At 39.8% G+C, this 19,400-nt stretch overlaps 1 protein-coding gene across 1 annotated transcript; it reads right to left on the bottom strand.

Moving 5' to 3' along the window:
• Window positions 1–985: 985 nt before the first annotated feature.
• Window positions 986–19,156, bottom strand: polr2b (RNA polymerase II subunit B). Its single transcript, XM_028459806.1, has 26 exons — window positions 19,024–19,156; window positions 17,681–17,753; window positions 17,454–17,604; window positions 16,589–16,701; window positions 15,194–15,413; window positions 14,405–14,563; window positions 14,160–14,324; window positions 13,892–14,088; window positions 12,981–13,100; window positions 12,579–12,765; window positions 12,368–12,511; window positions 10,864–11,003; window positions 10,541–10,652; window positions 9,708–9,862; window positions 9,420–9,618; window positions 9,064–9,232; window positions 8,760–8,856; window positions 8,333–8,427; window positions 8,000–8,250; window positions 6,541–6,630; window positions 6,358–6,465; window positions 5,489–5,602; window positions 5,255–5,415; window positions 3,803–3,908; window positions 2,721–2,810; window positions 986–1,145 (listed from the first exon to the last, which is right to left on the bottom strand). Exons 1-26 carry the CDS (start codon window positions 19,040–19,042, stop codon window positions 1,056–1,058), a joined length of 3,525 nt encoding a protein of 1,174 aa, XP_028315607.1. The 5' UTR covers window positions 19,043–19,156; the 3' UTR covers window positions 986–1,055.
• Between the last annotated feature and the right edge of the window lie 244 nt (window positions 19,157–19,400).

Genomic DNA, 19,400 nt, shown 5'->3' with positions numbered 1-19,400 from the left:
TTTTAAACAACTTTCACATAGCCCGAGTGTGTGCATCCATTATTTTGGACTTATTTAGTGTTGCAAAATGTTTATTTTAATTTTATTTTGAACGCGGGTTAGACCGGACATGAGCGGGGGAGGGGCATCTCTGGCTCTGTCCGAAGTCTGTAAACATGCACATTTCTCCATGAACACAGCATTATAAACGCTAATATTTCAACCACGTGTTTATGACCTAATGTGAACCTTGGATGTACATGACGCACGCACAGAGTTGTTCAGAGAGAGTTACGACAACGGAAGTTCGAAATAGACTCAAATAGTTCCCAGAAGTTACTACTGGGCATTGCCAGGGGCTGAGCTTAAAGCTAAACATGCACATTTCTCTGCAAATACAGCATTATAAATGCTAATATTTTCACCACGTGTTTATAACTAAATGTATACCTTGGCTGTACGTAATGCGTATAATTCATTTTCCTACTGGGTTTTTCCTCTCTGAAGGAGGGTCTAACCGTCTAACGACGGGATGACATTCATTATCCATTTGCTTACGTCCAGTAAACATTGGTGCAAATTTTATTTATCAATTTATTATGTTCATGTCCCATAGAATTAAACCAGATAAATCACACGCTATTTTACTTTACACCCACAAATAAACCCCTTTATAACACTACAGAGTATGTACACCTCTTTGTTCATCCGACCTTCAAACACACTCATTTGGCCATAATTGCTAAATATTTAAACTCCTCCCACTATATGAATACATATTTCAGACGGGCACTGTACTAGTAGTAATAAAAAATGTTCAGAGGAAATCTGAAGGATGTTCAGGAATTCCTACAGACTTTGAACGCGACATTTATCAAACATGGATCATGTGACACATTCTAGCCCTGAGGACAAAGAGGAGAAGGCTCAGATCAAGGCTCTAAGTGTTTGGCTCCATTGTTAACTCTGTGTACGATCATCAGCGTTTATTGATCAACAAACAACATGCTAAGAAAGACTTTTATTTTACAAACAGGAAACCATTACATAGGGCAAAGCAGTGATTGGCTGAGACACTATGATGTCATCATACGAGGAGCGATGCTCATGGACATCAACTCCTGAAAGAGCAGCTTACAGGCGTACGGCATCCTGACCAGAGAGATCTGTAAACAAACAGGTAAACAAACAGAAACCACCAGGTCAACAAACAGGTCAATAAATGTAAACAGGTAAACATCTGTAAACAAACAGGTAGATAAATGTAAACAGGTAAACATCTGTAAACAAACAGGTAGATAAATGTAAACAGGTAAACAAACAGGTAGATAAATGTAAACAGGTAAACATCTGTAAACAAACAGGTAGATAAATGTAAACAGGTAAACATCTGTAAACAAACAGGTAGATAAATGTAAACAGGTAAACAAGCAGAAACCACCTGAGGTTTATTCCATAAAGCGGGTTATGTTCAAACTCTGAGTATGTTCAGGCTCAAATGAGGGAAACTCTGAGTATCTCATTCCTAAACGTGAGGTTTGTTCTTCTCTGAGTATGTTACCATGGCAACATTGTCCGTGAACTAAACCTGGTCGCTGGCAGGTTTTAATCAAAGAAACCCTGGGTTTCTACCTGGCTCCGCCCACCTGAACACTTTAATGAACCTTAACACTTTTCTCTGAAACACATTAGTAACATCACACACCACAGACGTGTTCACATCATTATTAATGTTGTGTTGCTTTAGTTTTCTTTCTAACATTGTAGATGTAGATCATTAAGTGAAAGTCACTGAGAGGTTGATCTGCATTAAAACATCTACTGACGTCTGTCGTAAAGTTCACTGAATACAAGCCTGTGGATAATATAAAGGAGATGATAATTTAAATTAATACACTTTTAAAGCTTGATTGTTGTTTTATATTGTTATACAGTTAAATATGTAGGTCACGCATCTTTGAAGATATGACGGCACAGTGAATTATGACACCGCGGTTGGAAGTGATGGGTCACGGGTTCGTGTCCCGCTTCAGGGCTTTTTTACGACATTTTTAGGACGTTGAGATGAGTCTGGTGACAATATTACATTAAGAATCAATATAAATGATGTGATATCAAGCAGCATTTACTGTCTTTATATCCAGTGTAACAGGAGGGCTCTGTATGTAGACATCCTATACTGCTGACACGTCTCCTCAGACACATTTATTCATATTATTCACCACTCGTCACGTCACTGAAGCAATAAAGTGATAAAGCGACCAAAAAGTGTGACTAACTACAGGTGATTTAAGCCACTATAATCACTGAAGACTGAACACACCTTTAGAACAGGCTCATATTCATCAAACACTTGCTTATTTCACCCATTACGATGAATACTGTAAATCACTATTTTCCGGGTGGTTACCATGACAGCTCGAGTCATCTTCGATCCATTGATGATGGCTTTGTAGCGCGCGCGTGCACATAAGTAACCCAAGGTTTACATACTCAGGGTTGATTGACCCACTTCATAGTAGCTGTAATAGAATCAGATACAGTTTCCCATCACTGGATATGTTGACCCAGAGTTTATGGATAGACTCAGAGTTTTTTAACCCTCCTTTATAGAATACCCCTCAGGTAAACATCTGTAAACAAACAAATAAATGAATGTACACAAGTAAACATCTGTAAACAAGCAGAAACCATCATGTAAACTAACAGGCAAATTAATGTAAACAGGTAAACAAACTGACCTGCGTCTTGTTGCGACAGCCTCTACACTCGTAGGTGTGTGTGCGTGTGTTGGCGATGGCCATCAGTCCACACAGGTTACACACATGAACCTGATCAACAAACAAAAACAATCACATGGGGTGACATGGACAAATAAAGTGGATATATTTTTATTATATACATTTCCACTACAGGTACACTAAGTGATAGTGTTGTTTTTGCTTAAAAGAGAAAAGTGGATAAATGGTGTAATCACCACTAATAATAAACAACTAATAGATGAATATTAGGGGTGTGTGTTGCCTGGCATCTGGCGATACGATTCGTATCGCGATACGATACAATACGATATATCCCGATATTAAAATATAATGCGATTATTGAGATTTTTATTAAAATATGACTTAAGAAACGACTCATCTGTAAATGTGTACATCTTTATGCTTTAAATAAAGTGGTTGTCTCAGCCAGCAGAACCATGGGCTCCTGGGGGCCACACATTAAACCAGACTCTTAAATCCAGCTTTACTATTGGTTAATGATGCCTCAGGCCACACCCTGTCAGGGCCATCTGTTTTTTTTAATTTTTTTTTTATTGTGAAATGTCTTTTTAAATGTTGACTGACCTTTGAGCTCCTCGCACATGTTTTTCCAATGAAGGTTTTCATGCCGCAAATGGCTCATAAACTGAACATTATGTATAAATAATTTATTGGCATATTTTGCAATCAAAACATTGGCTTGAACATGCCATGTGCCAATAACTTAAAATAAAAAAATAACAATCTGCCTGTGGCTTCAAACCAACTTAACGGAGGTATATGTATAGAACAACAAATAAATGCAGAAAGTTTTGATTTTATTGAAAAAACACAAGCAGGTCAACATGATGGTTTCTTTGTGAAGTTACGTCTCCTGCAGCGGAAAAGACTTTCCTGGTTAAATTAAAAAATACAAAATAAAATCTATTGTTTTCTAATTTAAAGAAAATCGATATGGATGCATTTAGAATCGATCCTAGAATCACGCGACGTAATATTGCGATATATCGCCGAATCAATTTTTTTTCAACACCCCTAATGAATATGATGAATAAACTGACCTGGTAGGGGTCGGAGGCCTCGAACAGTCTCTCTCTGAGGAACTGAGCAGCTCCATGAGCGATCTGACAATCACGCTCCATCTCCCCAAACCTCAGACCTCCATCCCTACGCACATGCACGCACACACACACACACGCACACACACACACGTAAAGAGTACTGATATGGGCTTAGGTGATACAGGGGTTGTCCTCTTATCGAGAGGTTGGGGGTTCGATCCCGGTCTATACCGGTCAAGTGTCAAAGTGAACCCCAAGTTGCTCCCAGTGGTTGACTAACGTCTTGCATGGCAGCTCTGTCTCTGTCTGTGGGAGGTGCTATAGAAACATTACTTACTTGATACTGTATATCCTACTCAAGTACAAGTAAAAAGTAGCTCAATTAAATAGTTAAGTAAAAGTTATCAGTTACTTTCACCTCTCATGTTTATATTGTTGGTAATAAATCTTGGTACGGGTGCCTTACATACAGTAAACATCTCATGTAGAAACTTAAAAATCTACCACAAATGAACTTAATTCATTTTCCACAAAAGCATCTGTAAAAAATAAAATTATGATAATAGTTTACTTGAAGTTTTCTACATTACACTGTCATTAGCATGAATACAGTGTCATGAAGGCTGTGATTAAGTGAATTATGACACCTTTGGAGCTATATTGGCATTTTTGGTTAGGTGGAGGGATCTAGTGAGATTAGTTAGGGTATAAATTAAAAGAATTCTTTAAATAAGATATAGCTATAGATACTTTTATAGATAAGTACAAAAGTAGCTATAAAAATATCTACATTTATGAACTAAAAAACTGAGAAAACAACCTCCATTTAATGCTGTTTTGGTGCCGTACATTACATTTAATCTGATTGGTCTGTTATGATGTGATACATTACATTTAATCTGATTGGTCTGTTATGATGTGATACATTACATTTAATCTGATTGGTCTGTTATGATGTGATACATTACATTTAATCTGATTGGTCTGTTATGATGTGATACATTACATTTAATCTGATTGGTCTGTTATGATGTGATACATTACATTTAATCTGATTGGTCTGCTATGATGTGATACATTACATTTAATCTGATTGGTCTGCTATGATGTGATACATTACATTTAATCTGATTGGTCTGCTATGATGTGATACATTACATTTAATCTGATTGGTCTGTTATGATGTGATACATTACATTTAATCTGATTGGTCAGCTATGATGTGATTGTTTTCTGGTCATTATATTTTTTGTAGTTTAACAATGTCCGCTGATCATTTTAAAACAAAATATAATAACTTACTCAGTAACAGTTGGGTGTAAAAATGTAACAAATTACTTTACTTTTAAAAGTACAAGTATCCATAAAAGCAACTCAATTACAGTAACGTGTGTGTTTCTATTAATTCATCCATTACTTTCCCCTCTGCAGTGACTCATTAGATCTACTGACCTGGATCGTCCCTCCATGGGCTGTCTGTTGAGGATCTGAACTGGTCCTCTGGCTCTGGAGTGGATCTTATCGTCCACCATGTGTTTGAGGCGCTGGTAGTAGGTCGGCCCGATGAAGATCTGAGACGTCAGCTTCCTGCCCGTGAAGCCATTGTACAGCACCTGAACGCAGCAGCAAACCACCTCTGAAGCACCTGAACGCACCGCTGTGACATCACTCAGTGTGACCTCTGACCTCGTTCCCTCTCAGGTGGTATCCGTACTCTGACAGAAGGTTGGACACCTTCTGCACGTTAACGGCGTCGTTGAACGGCGTGGCGTCGCCGATCTCACCTTTGTTAGCCGACACCTGACACGCACACACACACACACAGCTGTGTTACACACTAGGGATGGGCGATAGAGACTAAAAACTATATCTCGATCATTTCTGGTATTCATCACGGTAACGATAAAAATGACAATAAATATATAAAATAATTAAGGTGTAAACAGGTTCCTCACAAACACAAATTAAACTGAATACATCAACACTAGATCTGCTTCAGTAAAAGCATTTACACATATATTTTATGGCATATATTTGTGGATGTGGGTCACTCTATTAGTGTTATTGTATGCAATTCATTTATTTCCTCATTTATAATGAAATTATTTTCTAAAAATAAAAAGCACATGAAAAGCAGAAAACTAAAATAGTGTTTTTACTGTTTAATCTAAACCACTGCTGCTGAATTGTTTATTATATATCTGATAATTAGTTACATACAGTTAGGGTTGATAAATATCTCTGATTTACTATAATTAAACCAGATCAGACTTGATGATTTAATTAATCACAATAGTTACATTACTGTCTAATGAAAACAGCTTTGATTTGTGAACACGTGAAATATAATAAAAAAATATTGCGTTTCACAAGTTGGGACGGATGAATAGTGACGTTAGTTTATTGCTAACATTTATTTAACACGACGTGCGACATGTTAGCTTGAATTGTTTCTATCGTGGGATGACATATTGTTATCGGACATTCTTATTATACACACACACACACGAGCCTGCAGGCAAGGAGCAGGGCACAGACACACCCACAGTCGTTACCTTTCCCTGTAGACACTCGATCAAGTGACCGACCGTCATCCTGGACGGGATGGCGTGAGGGTTGATGATGATGTCAGGAGTGATTCCCTCACAGGTGAAGGGCATGTCCTACACACACGCACACACACACACACGTTGGCTGAGTTCTGTCAGTATTTCCTCTCTTATTAAAGCCGCTCTCACCTCCTGTCTGTACTGAATCCCACACGTTCCTTTCTGTCCGTGACGACTCGCAAACTTGTCTCCGATCTGAGGAATACGAACCGAACGGACCTGAGGACAGACAGACAGACAGTCAGTTAGTGCAGAACATAAACACACAGCTCACAGCCATCCAAGTAGAAGAACCTTGGAGATCGCCTCCTCTTTGGCTGTGTCTGAATATTCCCTCCTATCTCCTATCTCCTTTCATATCCACTGTTCTTTAACCTCCGGAAGGGTTTAAGTGGCGACCATGATAAGGAGCGTTCTAATTCTCTAAAAGCTAAGGAAAGGAGGCTCAATGCTTCCTTTATAACCTCCTTTAGCCTAGGAAACACTGATACATCCTTTACCAAAGGAGACCACATAATGATGACCCACAATTCATTGCGTCAACAACATTTAAAGGGACACACACCTGAGCGCTGACGGAAACTCACAGTGACCAACAAGAGACGGAGATCATGTAAGTTACCAATGCAATAATATGCTTTGAACCATTTTAAATAATCTAAAACCCATATATTATGATATGTTAGACATAGGCAGACGTCACTAACCTTCAGATTATTACATCACCTAGTGGAAGTGCGTCTGATTGTAAAAACAAACGTGATAACCTTTCCCTAACCCCTTTATGAAGTCTCCTAATATCTTTCCTTAACCCCATGACTTCATCCATGGGGTTAAGTAAAAGTGTATAGGAAAGGAGATTGGCTTCGTCAGAATAGTCCGTCCTAAGTCTAAAAAAAAAAATTAAAACATTTTTTTAAAACTACAGATTTAAAAACTACAATTTAAAAAAAAGAATGTGGAAAACACAAATTTTGGGAAAAATAATATGTATTTTACAGAGGTCTAATAGTTTTATCAGAATCAACTTTAATGGCCATGTAATATACTGTATGTTATACACATGAGGAATTTGACTTAGTGAATTGTGTTCTCTCTAACAATGTAAACATTAAATAATAACAATCAACTAGAAAAAATATAAACAGTAGTTAAAGACTAATATGTGCAAAACTAAAAAAGGAAAAACTAATTTTTCTTTTATGATTTTTTTGTTTATTATGAATTAAAATAAATCCTGTCTGTACCATATTGAACTGCATCTTCGTTTTAAGTTGGATTTATTAGTATAAAATCATCCTTCACAGGGAAATAGAGGTAATGTTTGGACACCAGATTTGGGCTTTTAAATTCTTCTTATGGTTTTCAATCGCATCATGAATCTCATGGAACCAAATTGCATTGTATAAAATCATATCGTTGTCCAATGGAAACGACCTTTAATAAATCATGGCCCATAAAGTCTCATGTTTTTATGTTTTCAGTAAGAAAACAGAATGTGTTTGATGTTTTTATTAAAGTGCAGTAACTGGTTTTCTCCTGCGGGGGTCAGCAGTGTTCCATAATAACAACGCTGAGAGAAACTCACCCTGATTTTGCAGAACTTGTATCCCTCCTGGTTGAGCGTCACCATCACCTGGTCCACAATGCCGGTCTCGCTGGTCCTCAGGAAGGTACTGCAGTCCCTCTTGGTGTAGCGGCGGTTGGTGCTGTCCAGCTCGTCCTCGTTCTCCGGCAGCGTCACCGTTTTCCCGATGATCACGTCCTCCCCAGACACGCGCACGCCCGGAGCGATCAGCCCGTCATCGTCCAGTTTGTCGTAGATGGCGTGTCTCATACCTGGGAATTAGATCCGTATCCTGTCAGTCACATGTCTCTAGCCCTGCCCCTCAGACAGGAAGGTCATGTGATCAGCTCTCACCCTGACACGTTTCCCGTGTTGGTTTTTCAAAGATTTCCTCTTGATCGAAGCCTTTCTTCGACTCTTGTTCTTTGTAGGACCGATAGAACACAGACCTGCGGGACAAAGGAGCCTGTTACCATGGTAACCAGCTGATCCGAGAGCAGCCTGTCACCGTGGCAATCAGCTGACCCCAGAAGAGACTGTTACCGTGGCTACCAGCTGATACTAGAGCAGCCTATCACCGTGGAAACCAGCTGATCCCAGGAGAGCCCTTTACCGTGGCAACCAACTGACCCCAGGGGAGTCTGCCACCATGACAACCAGCTGACCAAGAGCAGCAGCCTGTCACCGTGGCAACCAGCTGACACCAGCGCAGCATGTCACCACTGGAACCAGTTGATCCCAGGGGAGCCTGTTACCGTGGGAACCAGCTGACAAAGCTCACCTGAAGAAGCCTCTGTCCACAGCAGATCTGTTCATGATGACTGAGTCCTCCTGGTTGTATCCAGTGTAGGAGGCGATGGCCACGATAGAGTTGATACCTGAGAGAGATCATCACAGTGCGTGCACACACGCACACGCACACGCACACACACACACACACACACACACACACACACACACACACACACACACACGATGATGTTTGAATGGGTTTGGTCCAGAATCATCAGTGAAAAGGTGGTGGCTGAACTAATTCAGGTTTACCAGATGTGGTCCAGTTCATGGGAATGATAAATGTGTATTACCTGCGGGCAGCTCCCTGAAGCGGAGGTACTCCATGGAGCGAGTAGTAACCAGAGGTTTCTGAGGATAATATAAGACGTGAGCCAACGTGTCCATACGAACATGGAAGTTAGTGATGTAGACGCCCATCGCCTGTTTGCCCATGGCCGACTGGTACGTGTTCCTGGGAGACTGAACACGCACACGCACACACACACAGTTTAATCAAACTCAGAGAGACACACAACGTCCTTCTTATCATCTTAGTGTAAGTTATCGTCTGTTAATATTTGTATCTTTAAACAAAGGTTTTTTTTCTCACAGAATCTGAACTAATGATGGATCCAACAGTGTGTGCAGTTGTTGTGTAGTTGTGTACCTGGTTGTGGTCAGGGAAAGGGATGATGGATGCGCACACTCCCAGGATCATGGACGGGTGGATTTCACAGTGTGTGTAGGTGGAGCAGTAGGCCACACCCTTCTCCTGGAGGTCATCAGGGGTCATGGCCAACATGACAGTTTCTTCTTCTAACGTGTCAATGTATTCCACAACACCGCTAGCAACCAGGTCCTGCCAGCTGAGGACGGACACGCACACGCACACACACACACAGTGTAACACACTGTTTCCCGTCTGACTCCCTGTCCCTCCCCCCGTCCCTCCCACCTGTAGTTGTTGTACTCTCTCTCCTTCAGCTGGTCGATGTGACGTCTCTTCAGCAGAAGCTTCTGTTTCTCTACAATCAGCAGTGGTCGGCAGATGCGTCCGGCGTCCGTGTAGATACGGATCTCACGCTCTCGAATGTCTCTGATCATGGAGACCTGGAACCATCAGAACCAGTAGAACAGGGACGTCAAACTCATTTTAGTTCAAGGGCCAAATACAAAAACAAGCAATTTCAACATTATTCTGCCCTATAAATATACGTAAAGTAATGGAAATTACAGACAATATCTAATATTGAAATTTCCTTCAGTTTGTAACCAAATCTTTATTCAATTTGGAATAATTTGTAGATTAATTGTAATAAAATTGCAGGATTTTAAAAAGGATAAAGATTTATTTTTCAACAAATGACTGCCATCATGTATAAAAGTATGGGGAAAAGTGTGCGCTGACAGTTGACAACGAAAACACACAAAATGAGAGAAAAAATATGCTAAATAACACCAAAAACAACAAAAATACACAAGGAGAAAAATATGTTAGATAAAACACAAAAAATGACGCGACGACAACAGAAACACATCAAATGAGAAGAAAAACCCCACAAAATTCCTAGGCAAATATTGTGTATATTTATTGAATGTATGTATTTGGAATGGGCCGAGATATCTACAACTCAATTACTTGGTAGTTTTACACAATGATTCATGTTTTCTGTAATTTTGACTTTATCCTGCAGGCCAAATTGGATGCTCCAAAGGGCCGGATTTGGCCCCCGGGCCTTGAGTTTGACAAATGTGCAGAAGAAGATCTGGTTTCCTGGTTCCTTGTACCTCAGACACGATGATGTCCATCTGTCGACGCAGCTTCCTCAGCGTGTTCATCAGCTGCTCAGGATCTTTGTGGATTCCCACCCAGCAGCCGTTCACAAAGATCTTAGTGGCACTGAAGGAGTTACACACACACACACACACACACACACACACACACACACACACACACACACACACACACACACACACACACACACACACACACACACACACACACACACACACACACACACACACACACACACACACACACACACACACACACACACACACACAGTTACACTTAGTTACACTTACTTTGACACTCAGACATTAACACTGACTCTGCAATGGCAGCTGGTGAGATCTCCTCCAGGTTCTCCATGCTCCATTCCTCCAAAAACTCCAGGATGGGAGAGGGCTGAGAGCCCACAGAGATGTAGGCCATCAGAGCCAAGTTCTTTACCAGCCCCACGGCGTGACCCTGAAACACACACACACACACACACACACACACATGTAAACCAGTGCTCACCTCTCATTGGGCCAGAGGACGCAGAGTTGGACGTGTTCGGACAAGGACCAAGAAACATGGGACATGGAATGATTCTAAAGTCCTTTCACTGGTTGTAGGTGTCTCAGTAGATCCACTGGTTTACTTTGATCTAATGATCTCCATAGAGCCTGAGCTTCTCTACAGAACTCTGATTCAGCAGCACACTGCTCCTCTGTGGAGCAGCCCACAGAGAACCCATAGGGAACTTTGAGATAATTCTGAGAGAACCCACAAAGAACTAGGGATGCACCGAAAAGAAAATGATTTATGCACTATTTTTTTAATAGTACATAAATCGCCTAGAATAAATTTTTTAGACATATTTTATTGAATATTCTGACGTTTTTAAAATATTCCAGTATCCTTTGCTTTTCATATAAAGCACAACGTTTTTCATTTATATTAACCCTTCAAATAAAACAAAACATGCATTCCAAATGAACCCATATGAACTTTTTAAAAAACATTAGAGAACCCTTTGGAGAATCTATAGAACTCTTGAGAAACCCTTAGAAAACCCATAGGGAACTTTTAGAGATCTCTTAGAAAACTAAAAGGGAACCTTTACAGAACATTGGAGTCTTTAGAAAACCCTTAAGAGAATATCTAGAGAATCTCTAAAAAAGTTTTGGGGAACCTTTAAAGAACCCACAGGGAACTTTTAGAGAACTCTTGGAAAACCCTTTGAGAACCCTTTGGAGAATCTATAAAGAATTCTTGGGGAACCCTTAGAGAACCCATAGGGAAATGTTAAAGATCTCTTATAGAACTGATAGGGAACCTTTACAGAACCCATACGGAACATTTACAAAACATTGGAGTCTTTAGAAAACCCTGAAGAGAATGTCTATAGAATCTCTAGAAAAGTTTTGGGGAACCCTTAGAAAACCCACAGGGAACTTTTAGCGAACTCTTGGAAAACCCTTAGAGAACCCCGGAGAACCCTAAGAAAACCCTTGGAGTCTTGAGAAAACTCTTTGCGAAATCTTAGAGAACTCATAGGATAAATTTAAAGTACCCTTAGGTAACCTCTAGAGAACCTTGGAAAACCCTAAGAGAACCTTTAGTGAACCCTTCAAAAACCTTGGAGTCTTTAGAGAACCCATAGAGAACACTTGTGGAAATCTTTTGGGACCTTAGAGAACCTCTGGGATCATAAAGACCTCCTCCTTCACCCTGGCTTCCCTCTCTAAAAACTACTGTTAGAACATGTTGACTCTGATCACTTTGAGGTTCCACTTGTCATGTTTAACGTGTTGGTTCTCAACATGTTCTGTGGGTCTAGAACATACCTCAGGCGTCTCAGCAGGACAAACCATCCCCCACAGCGTGTTGTGCAGCTGACGAGGTTTGGCCAATTTCCCATCTCTGCCAATGGGGGAGTTGACTCTCCTCAGGTGAGACAGGGTGGAGGCGAAGGTGAGACGGTTCAACACCTGAGAGAACAAATCAGCAGTCAGCAGAACCAGGACCACTGACCCACATTCATAGCAAGAGGCTCACCTGGGACACCCCCGCTCGGGCCTGGTGGGCCTTCTTCACGTCGCCCCAGTTCCCAGTGGCCAGAGAGTATTTCAGGCCGTCTGAGATGATTCTGGTTTTGATGGCCAGCTCCAGGTTGAAGTCTTTCCCTCTGTCGATGAACTTCTGAGCGTAGAGTCGGATCTCCTTCAGGAGGTTCTTAAACATGCTGAACACACACACACACACACACACACGCACACACACAGACAGACAGACAGACACACACTGAACTCAGTCTGACCCTTCAAAGTGTAAATCACATTACTTTTTATCACCGTTTTATCCAAAGAACAAATGCTGTTATAATAGAACGATGCTCAGTTTGTCCATAATCCTTTAAACATAGACATACATCAGACAGATGTGTTACTGGCATCTCACCCTCTGAACAGAAAGGCCAGCAGTGGTCCAGCCAGGTCCAGCCTCTTGTTTCCATAGTGATCTCTGTCATCCAGCTCACGTCTGCCCAGAGCGGCCAGTAGCAGCCTGTGGACCATGTACCTGAGAGGACAGACACAGACAGACTCATTATATAGGGTGACCATATTTTTGACACTTGGGCTGACTTCTCCATACTCAAATTACTCGACGTTTTCTTGAATCTACCTTGTAACGGCAAAATACAATTTAGTCGATAAATAAGATGATATTGTCCATAAAATTTTAAAAATTATTTGTCTCTTTATAACAAAGACGTAAAACTCAAGTCAATCACCTTTTTTATACATTATAACAATCTGTCCTTGAAAAATCTCATACAACCTTTCCTAAAATCTCTCAATCATTGAAACAAAGAGAAACATCAAATCCTAGAAATTAAAATTGTAACAAAAAAAACCTCAAGGCTAACAGAACATTAAATAATCATTAAATATACACTTCAATAAATAACCTTTTCAATTTAATTAACCGCTATTTGGTCTTTTGATCTCCCACTCTCTCTTTCTCTTTTTCTCATGTGATGATTTTGTCAAGACAAAGCGGCAACTTTAATGATTCCTTCACATGTGAGTAAATATTGGCTTTAAAGAGCAACTCCTTACCTTTCAGAAACTGCGAATATTAGCAGTTACGGTACGTTAAATTAACGTGTAAACTGAGATGCGTTCAGGGTCCCTGGGAAACCCGGACAATTTCAATGATTTGTAAAATATCCCCGGGCAGCCTGGACAAGACGTGAAGAAAGGACATGACCGGGTAAAACTGAACCTATGGTCACCCTACATTATAACAACACAAAGCAGCAGCCTGTGGACCACGTACCATGTGACTGTCCCAGGTGTGTGACTCACCCTAAGAAGTACGCCTTCTTGGTCTCACAGAAGTCGCTGACTCCCACGTGTGGCAGCATTTCCTTCTGCAGCACTTCTTTGGCGTACTTGATTCTGCGTTCTTTTGTGACCCCGGGTTTGGCTCCTCTGGATCCGATGAAGTTCAGAGCCACGTTCTGCTCCTGGATCACGAAGGCTTCGTCCAACGACGGCTTCACCTGAACACATCGAGTCAAATCAGGGGTGGGCGGGGCTTAGACATGAGCTAAAAGCTGGAAGTGGAACCAACCATCTCCATCATCTCGGGATCATCAAAGTCGTAGATGATGTGTTCCAGGATGTCTCTGTCCGACACGAAGCCCAACGCACGAAACACGATGATGATGGGAACCTCCTGTCGGATGTAGGGTAGGGTGGAGACGATCCTCTGACCAATCGCACTCTTCTTCACTCCCTGGAACACAAATAAGTTTATGTAAATAATATCCACTGTTATCCAGGAAGCATTGGTACAGTATGATCAGCTGTACTCACTTGTCCTCCTCGGGCCATCATGCTGACCCAGATGGTGCTGGTGGGTCTGGAGGAGTTCTCCAAACAGGAGCGACACTCGGCCGTGTACGCGTACTTAGAATCCTTCTTAGCAAACACGTACACCGTGTTGGTGGCCATCTTCTCCTGAGCAATCAGCACCTACACACACAGACACATTTTATATATACAGCATATCCTTATCTTTCATGTTTCAAAGCAGTGACCCTGCAGAGGGAGTACAGTTGGTCCACAGTTCACGACCAGGACCAAGATCCTCATTGTTCCTCCTGGATCTGAGGTCTGACTATCAGACGGACCCTCCTCTCCAGTAGCCCCGAATAGACCTCACCAGGACGTTTGGCCCAATATAATCCATTTCATTGTTTCCCAAATTCCTTGTTTTCCGCATAATTTTTTAAAATTCTGATTTTTTTTAGAAATATGTATAAATTTTTTCAGAAAATAATAGTTTTTAACTCTTGTGAGGAAACAAAATAAACAATAATCAAAAAATAAAACTATAATGAAACAAAAACGTATGTCAAAAATAAAATAATTAAAAATAATGTTTAAGCTCCAATTAAAAGTTATAAATAAGTTGAATGGATTATTCTGACTGCTGCTTTTTAATGATGTATATAATGTGATATAATCAATGATTTAAAAAATCTAAGCAGGTTTATTGATTAAGTGTTGATCAACTTAATTTAAATGATCCTGATGACATCATTTCAGTTTATTTGTGGGAACATGAGGAAGTCTTAAGGAACCAATGTGTGTGAGGCCCACCTTCTCAGAACCGTTGATGATGAAGTATCCTCCGGGGTCCAGCGGACACTCGTTGAGCTCACACAGGTCTCTGTCCGTCAGCCCACTCAGCAGGCAGTAGGTGGAGCGGAGCATGATGGGTATTTTACCGATGAAGGTCTTCTGGTGCTGAGTCTGCAGCTGGTCCTCGCCCTCTTTGATGATGGTCTTGGTAATGTCCACGTACAGCGGCGCTGAGTATCTGGACGCCATTTAAACCAGTTTAATGCAGGTTAAAGGGACCAGTTCAGGTGACAACAATAATTCAGAAGAGGTTCTAAACCAGTCTGAAATCCAAAAACTATATTTAATGAGCACAGAGAATAAAACTGCAACGTCCTACAAAAAGATACATTTTTAAACTACACCATAACATTCTGATAACATCTATAATGAGTTAATTAATACTGATAACATCCAACTAGGGCTGGGTGGAATATCGGTTCATACCAAATACTGGTATATATTTTTGTTAGGATATTCATTTTTAATATACCAACATACCGGTGTATTTGATTACACAACTTTCAGAACGCTACGCTGCGCCGCGTTTCAGACCAAAAACCTTTCAACGTTGCACTTCTAAATATGAAGGTAAACAGTCGTGCTCTGGTGTTAGTTATGGTGTAAATCATAGGTTTAAATAGATCAGAAAGACACAATTAAAAGCTCTGAAGCTGCATGTGAGCATGTGTCGACGTGCGCATGCCTCTGCTACAGGAGAATAACACTCACGGACACAGAGGCACAGTTAGCTTAGCATGTCGGCAGTAATACACAAAAAGAGAGCCACAGATCGCAATTTGTAATTCCTACAACACAGAAATAATTCCTGGTGGAGCTGTAAACAAAACACTACTTTATTCACCATAAGAAACCACCACACCACTGAGTATGCAGCATTTAAAGCTAGAAATCAAGCTAATGCTAAAGCTAAGCTAGCAGGGCAAAGAGCCATTGGGCTACTATTGCAAACTTGTATTAATACTAGTGTGGAATTATTCTACAATATTCACTCATCATGACAGTAAAATAGAACATCCTAAGTTAATCTACTGCAGTCATTCTTCTCTCAACCAGTAGAAAATGCTGTGAACCTATGATTATACATGAAAAAAAAAAAAATGTCATATACCGTGATGTACATTTTTGGTCATACGCCCAGCTCTACATCTAACATTTGCATTTATTTTAATCAATTGTCAAATATTCCTCCATTTAGGTTTAAAATGTCTATAACCCATTGGTTGATAATAAAATGGTCAGTTTTTCTGACTAATATCACTTATATATATATATATAGGATATATATGTAGGATTCCTACTGAGATTTGATTGATATCGGGCAATATCGTTGTGTGTGTGTGTGGGACGTACGTGAGGTTCCTGAGGCGAGCCTCGTTGGGCATCATGGGTGAGGGTGCTCCGTCTCTCTCCCAGTGGGTGGGCTTGGACAGGTAGATCTGCTCAAACTTCAACAGGTAACGAGGCTGTAACACACATGGTCATGATGGTGATGCAACAGACATGGTCATCATGTAGGGCTGAACGATTTTGGAAAATAATCGAATTGCGAATTTTTTCCCCTCAATATTGTGATTTTATGTGCGATAATTTTTTCAAGGTCCTCTTCTCGTGTATTTTTAAAAAATCAATATATCAATATGTGTTCTGATAAACAATATCAGATGTATGATACATAAATTGGTCTTTCTTATAGGTGAGGCTTATGTTAAGATAAAGTCAAAAGAATCATGAATTATAATTGAAGACAGTTTATTTAATTACTTTAATTACAGTTGTAAACTTAAATACTTTGACTTGCAGCCTTGTAAACATTCACCACAGCAACGTAACAAACATAATTAAAAACTGAAGTGCAGGAAAAATAAGGAGAACAAATATGTCCTTAAAAAATTAAAGTCCCAATAAACACAAAATAAACAACTGTATGTTATTTTAAACCTTAAGAAGGAAACCAACCTTTGTTGAACACAAATAAAAACATTATATTCACTCAATAACAGCAGCACACAACAATAAATTATTGATCACATCACAGTTAAATTATTTCCTCTGCATTTCACCCGTATCCACTCCACAGACACTGCTGCGCCCAAGGTGGGGTTTAGGTTCTGAGCGATGAACTGCTGTTGTGCTACAGGTTAAAACAGCGTTTTATCATATTGAGATAATATCACAAATGCTAATAATCGTTCAGCCATATCACGATGTCACTCACCGGCTCCTCCACCTCCCCTGAGGTGTGCTGAGCCTCTGCCTGCAGGTCGATGGGCGGAGCATCTTCTACGATCCTCTGAACCGACATCTGGATGAACTCATCAAACGAGTCCAGCTGCTGACGCACCAGACCCTTCTCATCAAAATAAGAGCTGAGGAGGAGACAAGCGCCTTTCAAAGTAAAGTTCAGATGGAAAGTGCAGAGAGTGTGTGTGTGTGTGTGTGTACCTGATGACAATCCAACACGCTTCCTGCCATAGATCAGGAGTGATCTCATCGTCGTCTTCATCGTACTGTGGGTCTGAGTTAATATCATCATTACAATCAATAAATCATTCATATGATCACTAATATCGTCATTATCAATATTATCATTATTAATAAATCACTCAGGCTTAATCCACAACAGTGTATCTTCAATAGTAATTATTTATACTAAATACAATGAATGTCATATCCTACAATAACTAATCCACCATTAGGGCTGGGCAATATTGACCAAAACTCATATCTAGATAGTTTTTCGCAAAATGGTAATAAACGATATAAATCTCAATATTTTTTAATTCAAATAAAGTCAGACCAGAAAAAAAAAAAAAATGCCACACAGGCTCATTTATTAACAAAAAGCTGCACAATATGTTTCACTTTAGTTGTTTTCCTCTAAGGGACAGCACGTGTGAGTGAGTTCTGTAGTGTGGCTTGTTTAGGAGAAGGTCTGGGTTTGAACACACTCAGTAATCCATCTACAGTAACTGTGCTTTTCATGCTGTTCCAGGAAGTAACAAAAGCAGCAAAAAAAGTATTTTTTTGTTCAAAAATAAAATATATATATATATATAAATATAGGTGTTATTGTTATTTTCTAAATCAACAAAATAGAAATCTCGATACATTGCCCAGCACTATCCAGCATAGAAACTCATCACCGCAATGTTCATATTTTACTATTAAATTAAATATACAGTGAACAATATACCATAGTTCTATTTATATATATTTATTTTCATACACATATCTGCACTCTCACTGTAAATACTTGTTGTTTTTCTATCTTTAAAATTTTTATATTCTACATTGTCGTGTTTTTGTGTTTGTAAATGTTTCAGGCAGATAACAGTAATTTACATATATTTATATTAACACAAAAGTAAATATTAATACTCGTAAAATACCCTATAACATGAATATTTAACATACCTTTTATTATATGTATTACATACCAATTATTATATGCTAATCTAAAGCTATATATCGTAGTTCTGTCCCTGGGTCATATAATATAATATCATATTAAAAAGATGTGCATTTTAATCCGCTTTGTTTTATGACTTTTACTTTAATTTATCCTTTAACTGTTCCGTAATTTAACCCGTGATAGTGACACCAATTATTTACAGTATTTTATCATCACAAACACGCACACAAAGCAGTTAGCATTAGCCGCAGTTAGCCGGTTGCAGTTTGAATGGCTAGCATTAGCAGTTAGATATGTTTGTGCAGCAGTGTGTGTGTGTGAGTTAGGGGTTCGTATATGTGTGTTTATGTGTGTGTGGTCCAGGTGAGCTCACCTTCGTCCTGTTCGTACATCTTTAAACCGCTACACTCACAAAGTCCGCGCTCTATGAGCACTGAACACTCTCGGCTGTTACTGTTCAGATGCTCGGAGTGGCGCCTCCTGCTGGAACGGAGCGGAGAGACCGATGTGACGTCACAAATCAGGCACCGCCCCCTGGTTCACTTTGCTCATTAGCGCCCCTCAGCAAACAGGAGGAGTCACTGCATCGTCACCACCGCAGGCGGAAGAACAAGGCGTAGATTTGACTTTATTATTAAAAACTATATAAAAATAAACAAAAAAATACATGATAATAATATTTAATTTCAATAAAAAACCTTTTCAATGAAAAAACAAGTTTACTTCAATCAAAAAAAACTTTTAATATAA

The sequence above is a fragment of the Gouania willdenowi genome, chromosome 10 (assembly GCF_900634775.1).
Source record: "Gouania willdenowi chromosome 10, fGouWil2.1, whole genome shotgun sequence".
Lineage (NCBI taxonomy): Eukaryota > Metazoa > Chordata > Actinopteri > Blenniiformes > Gobiesocidae > Gouania > Gouania willdenowi.
This window is presented reverse-complemented; position numbering and strand designations above follow the sequence as displayed.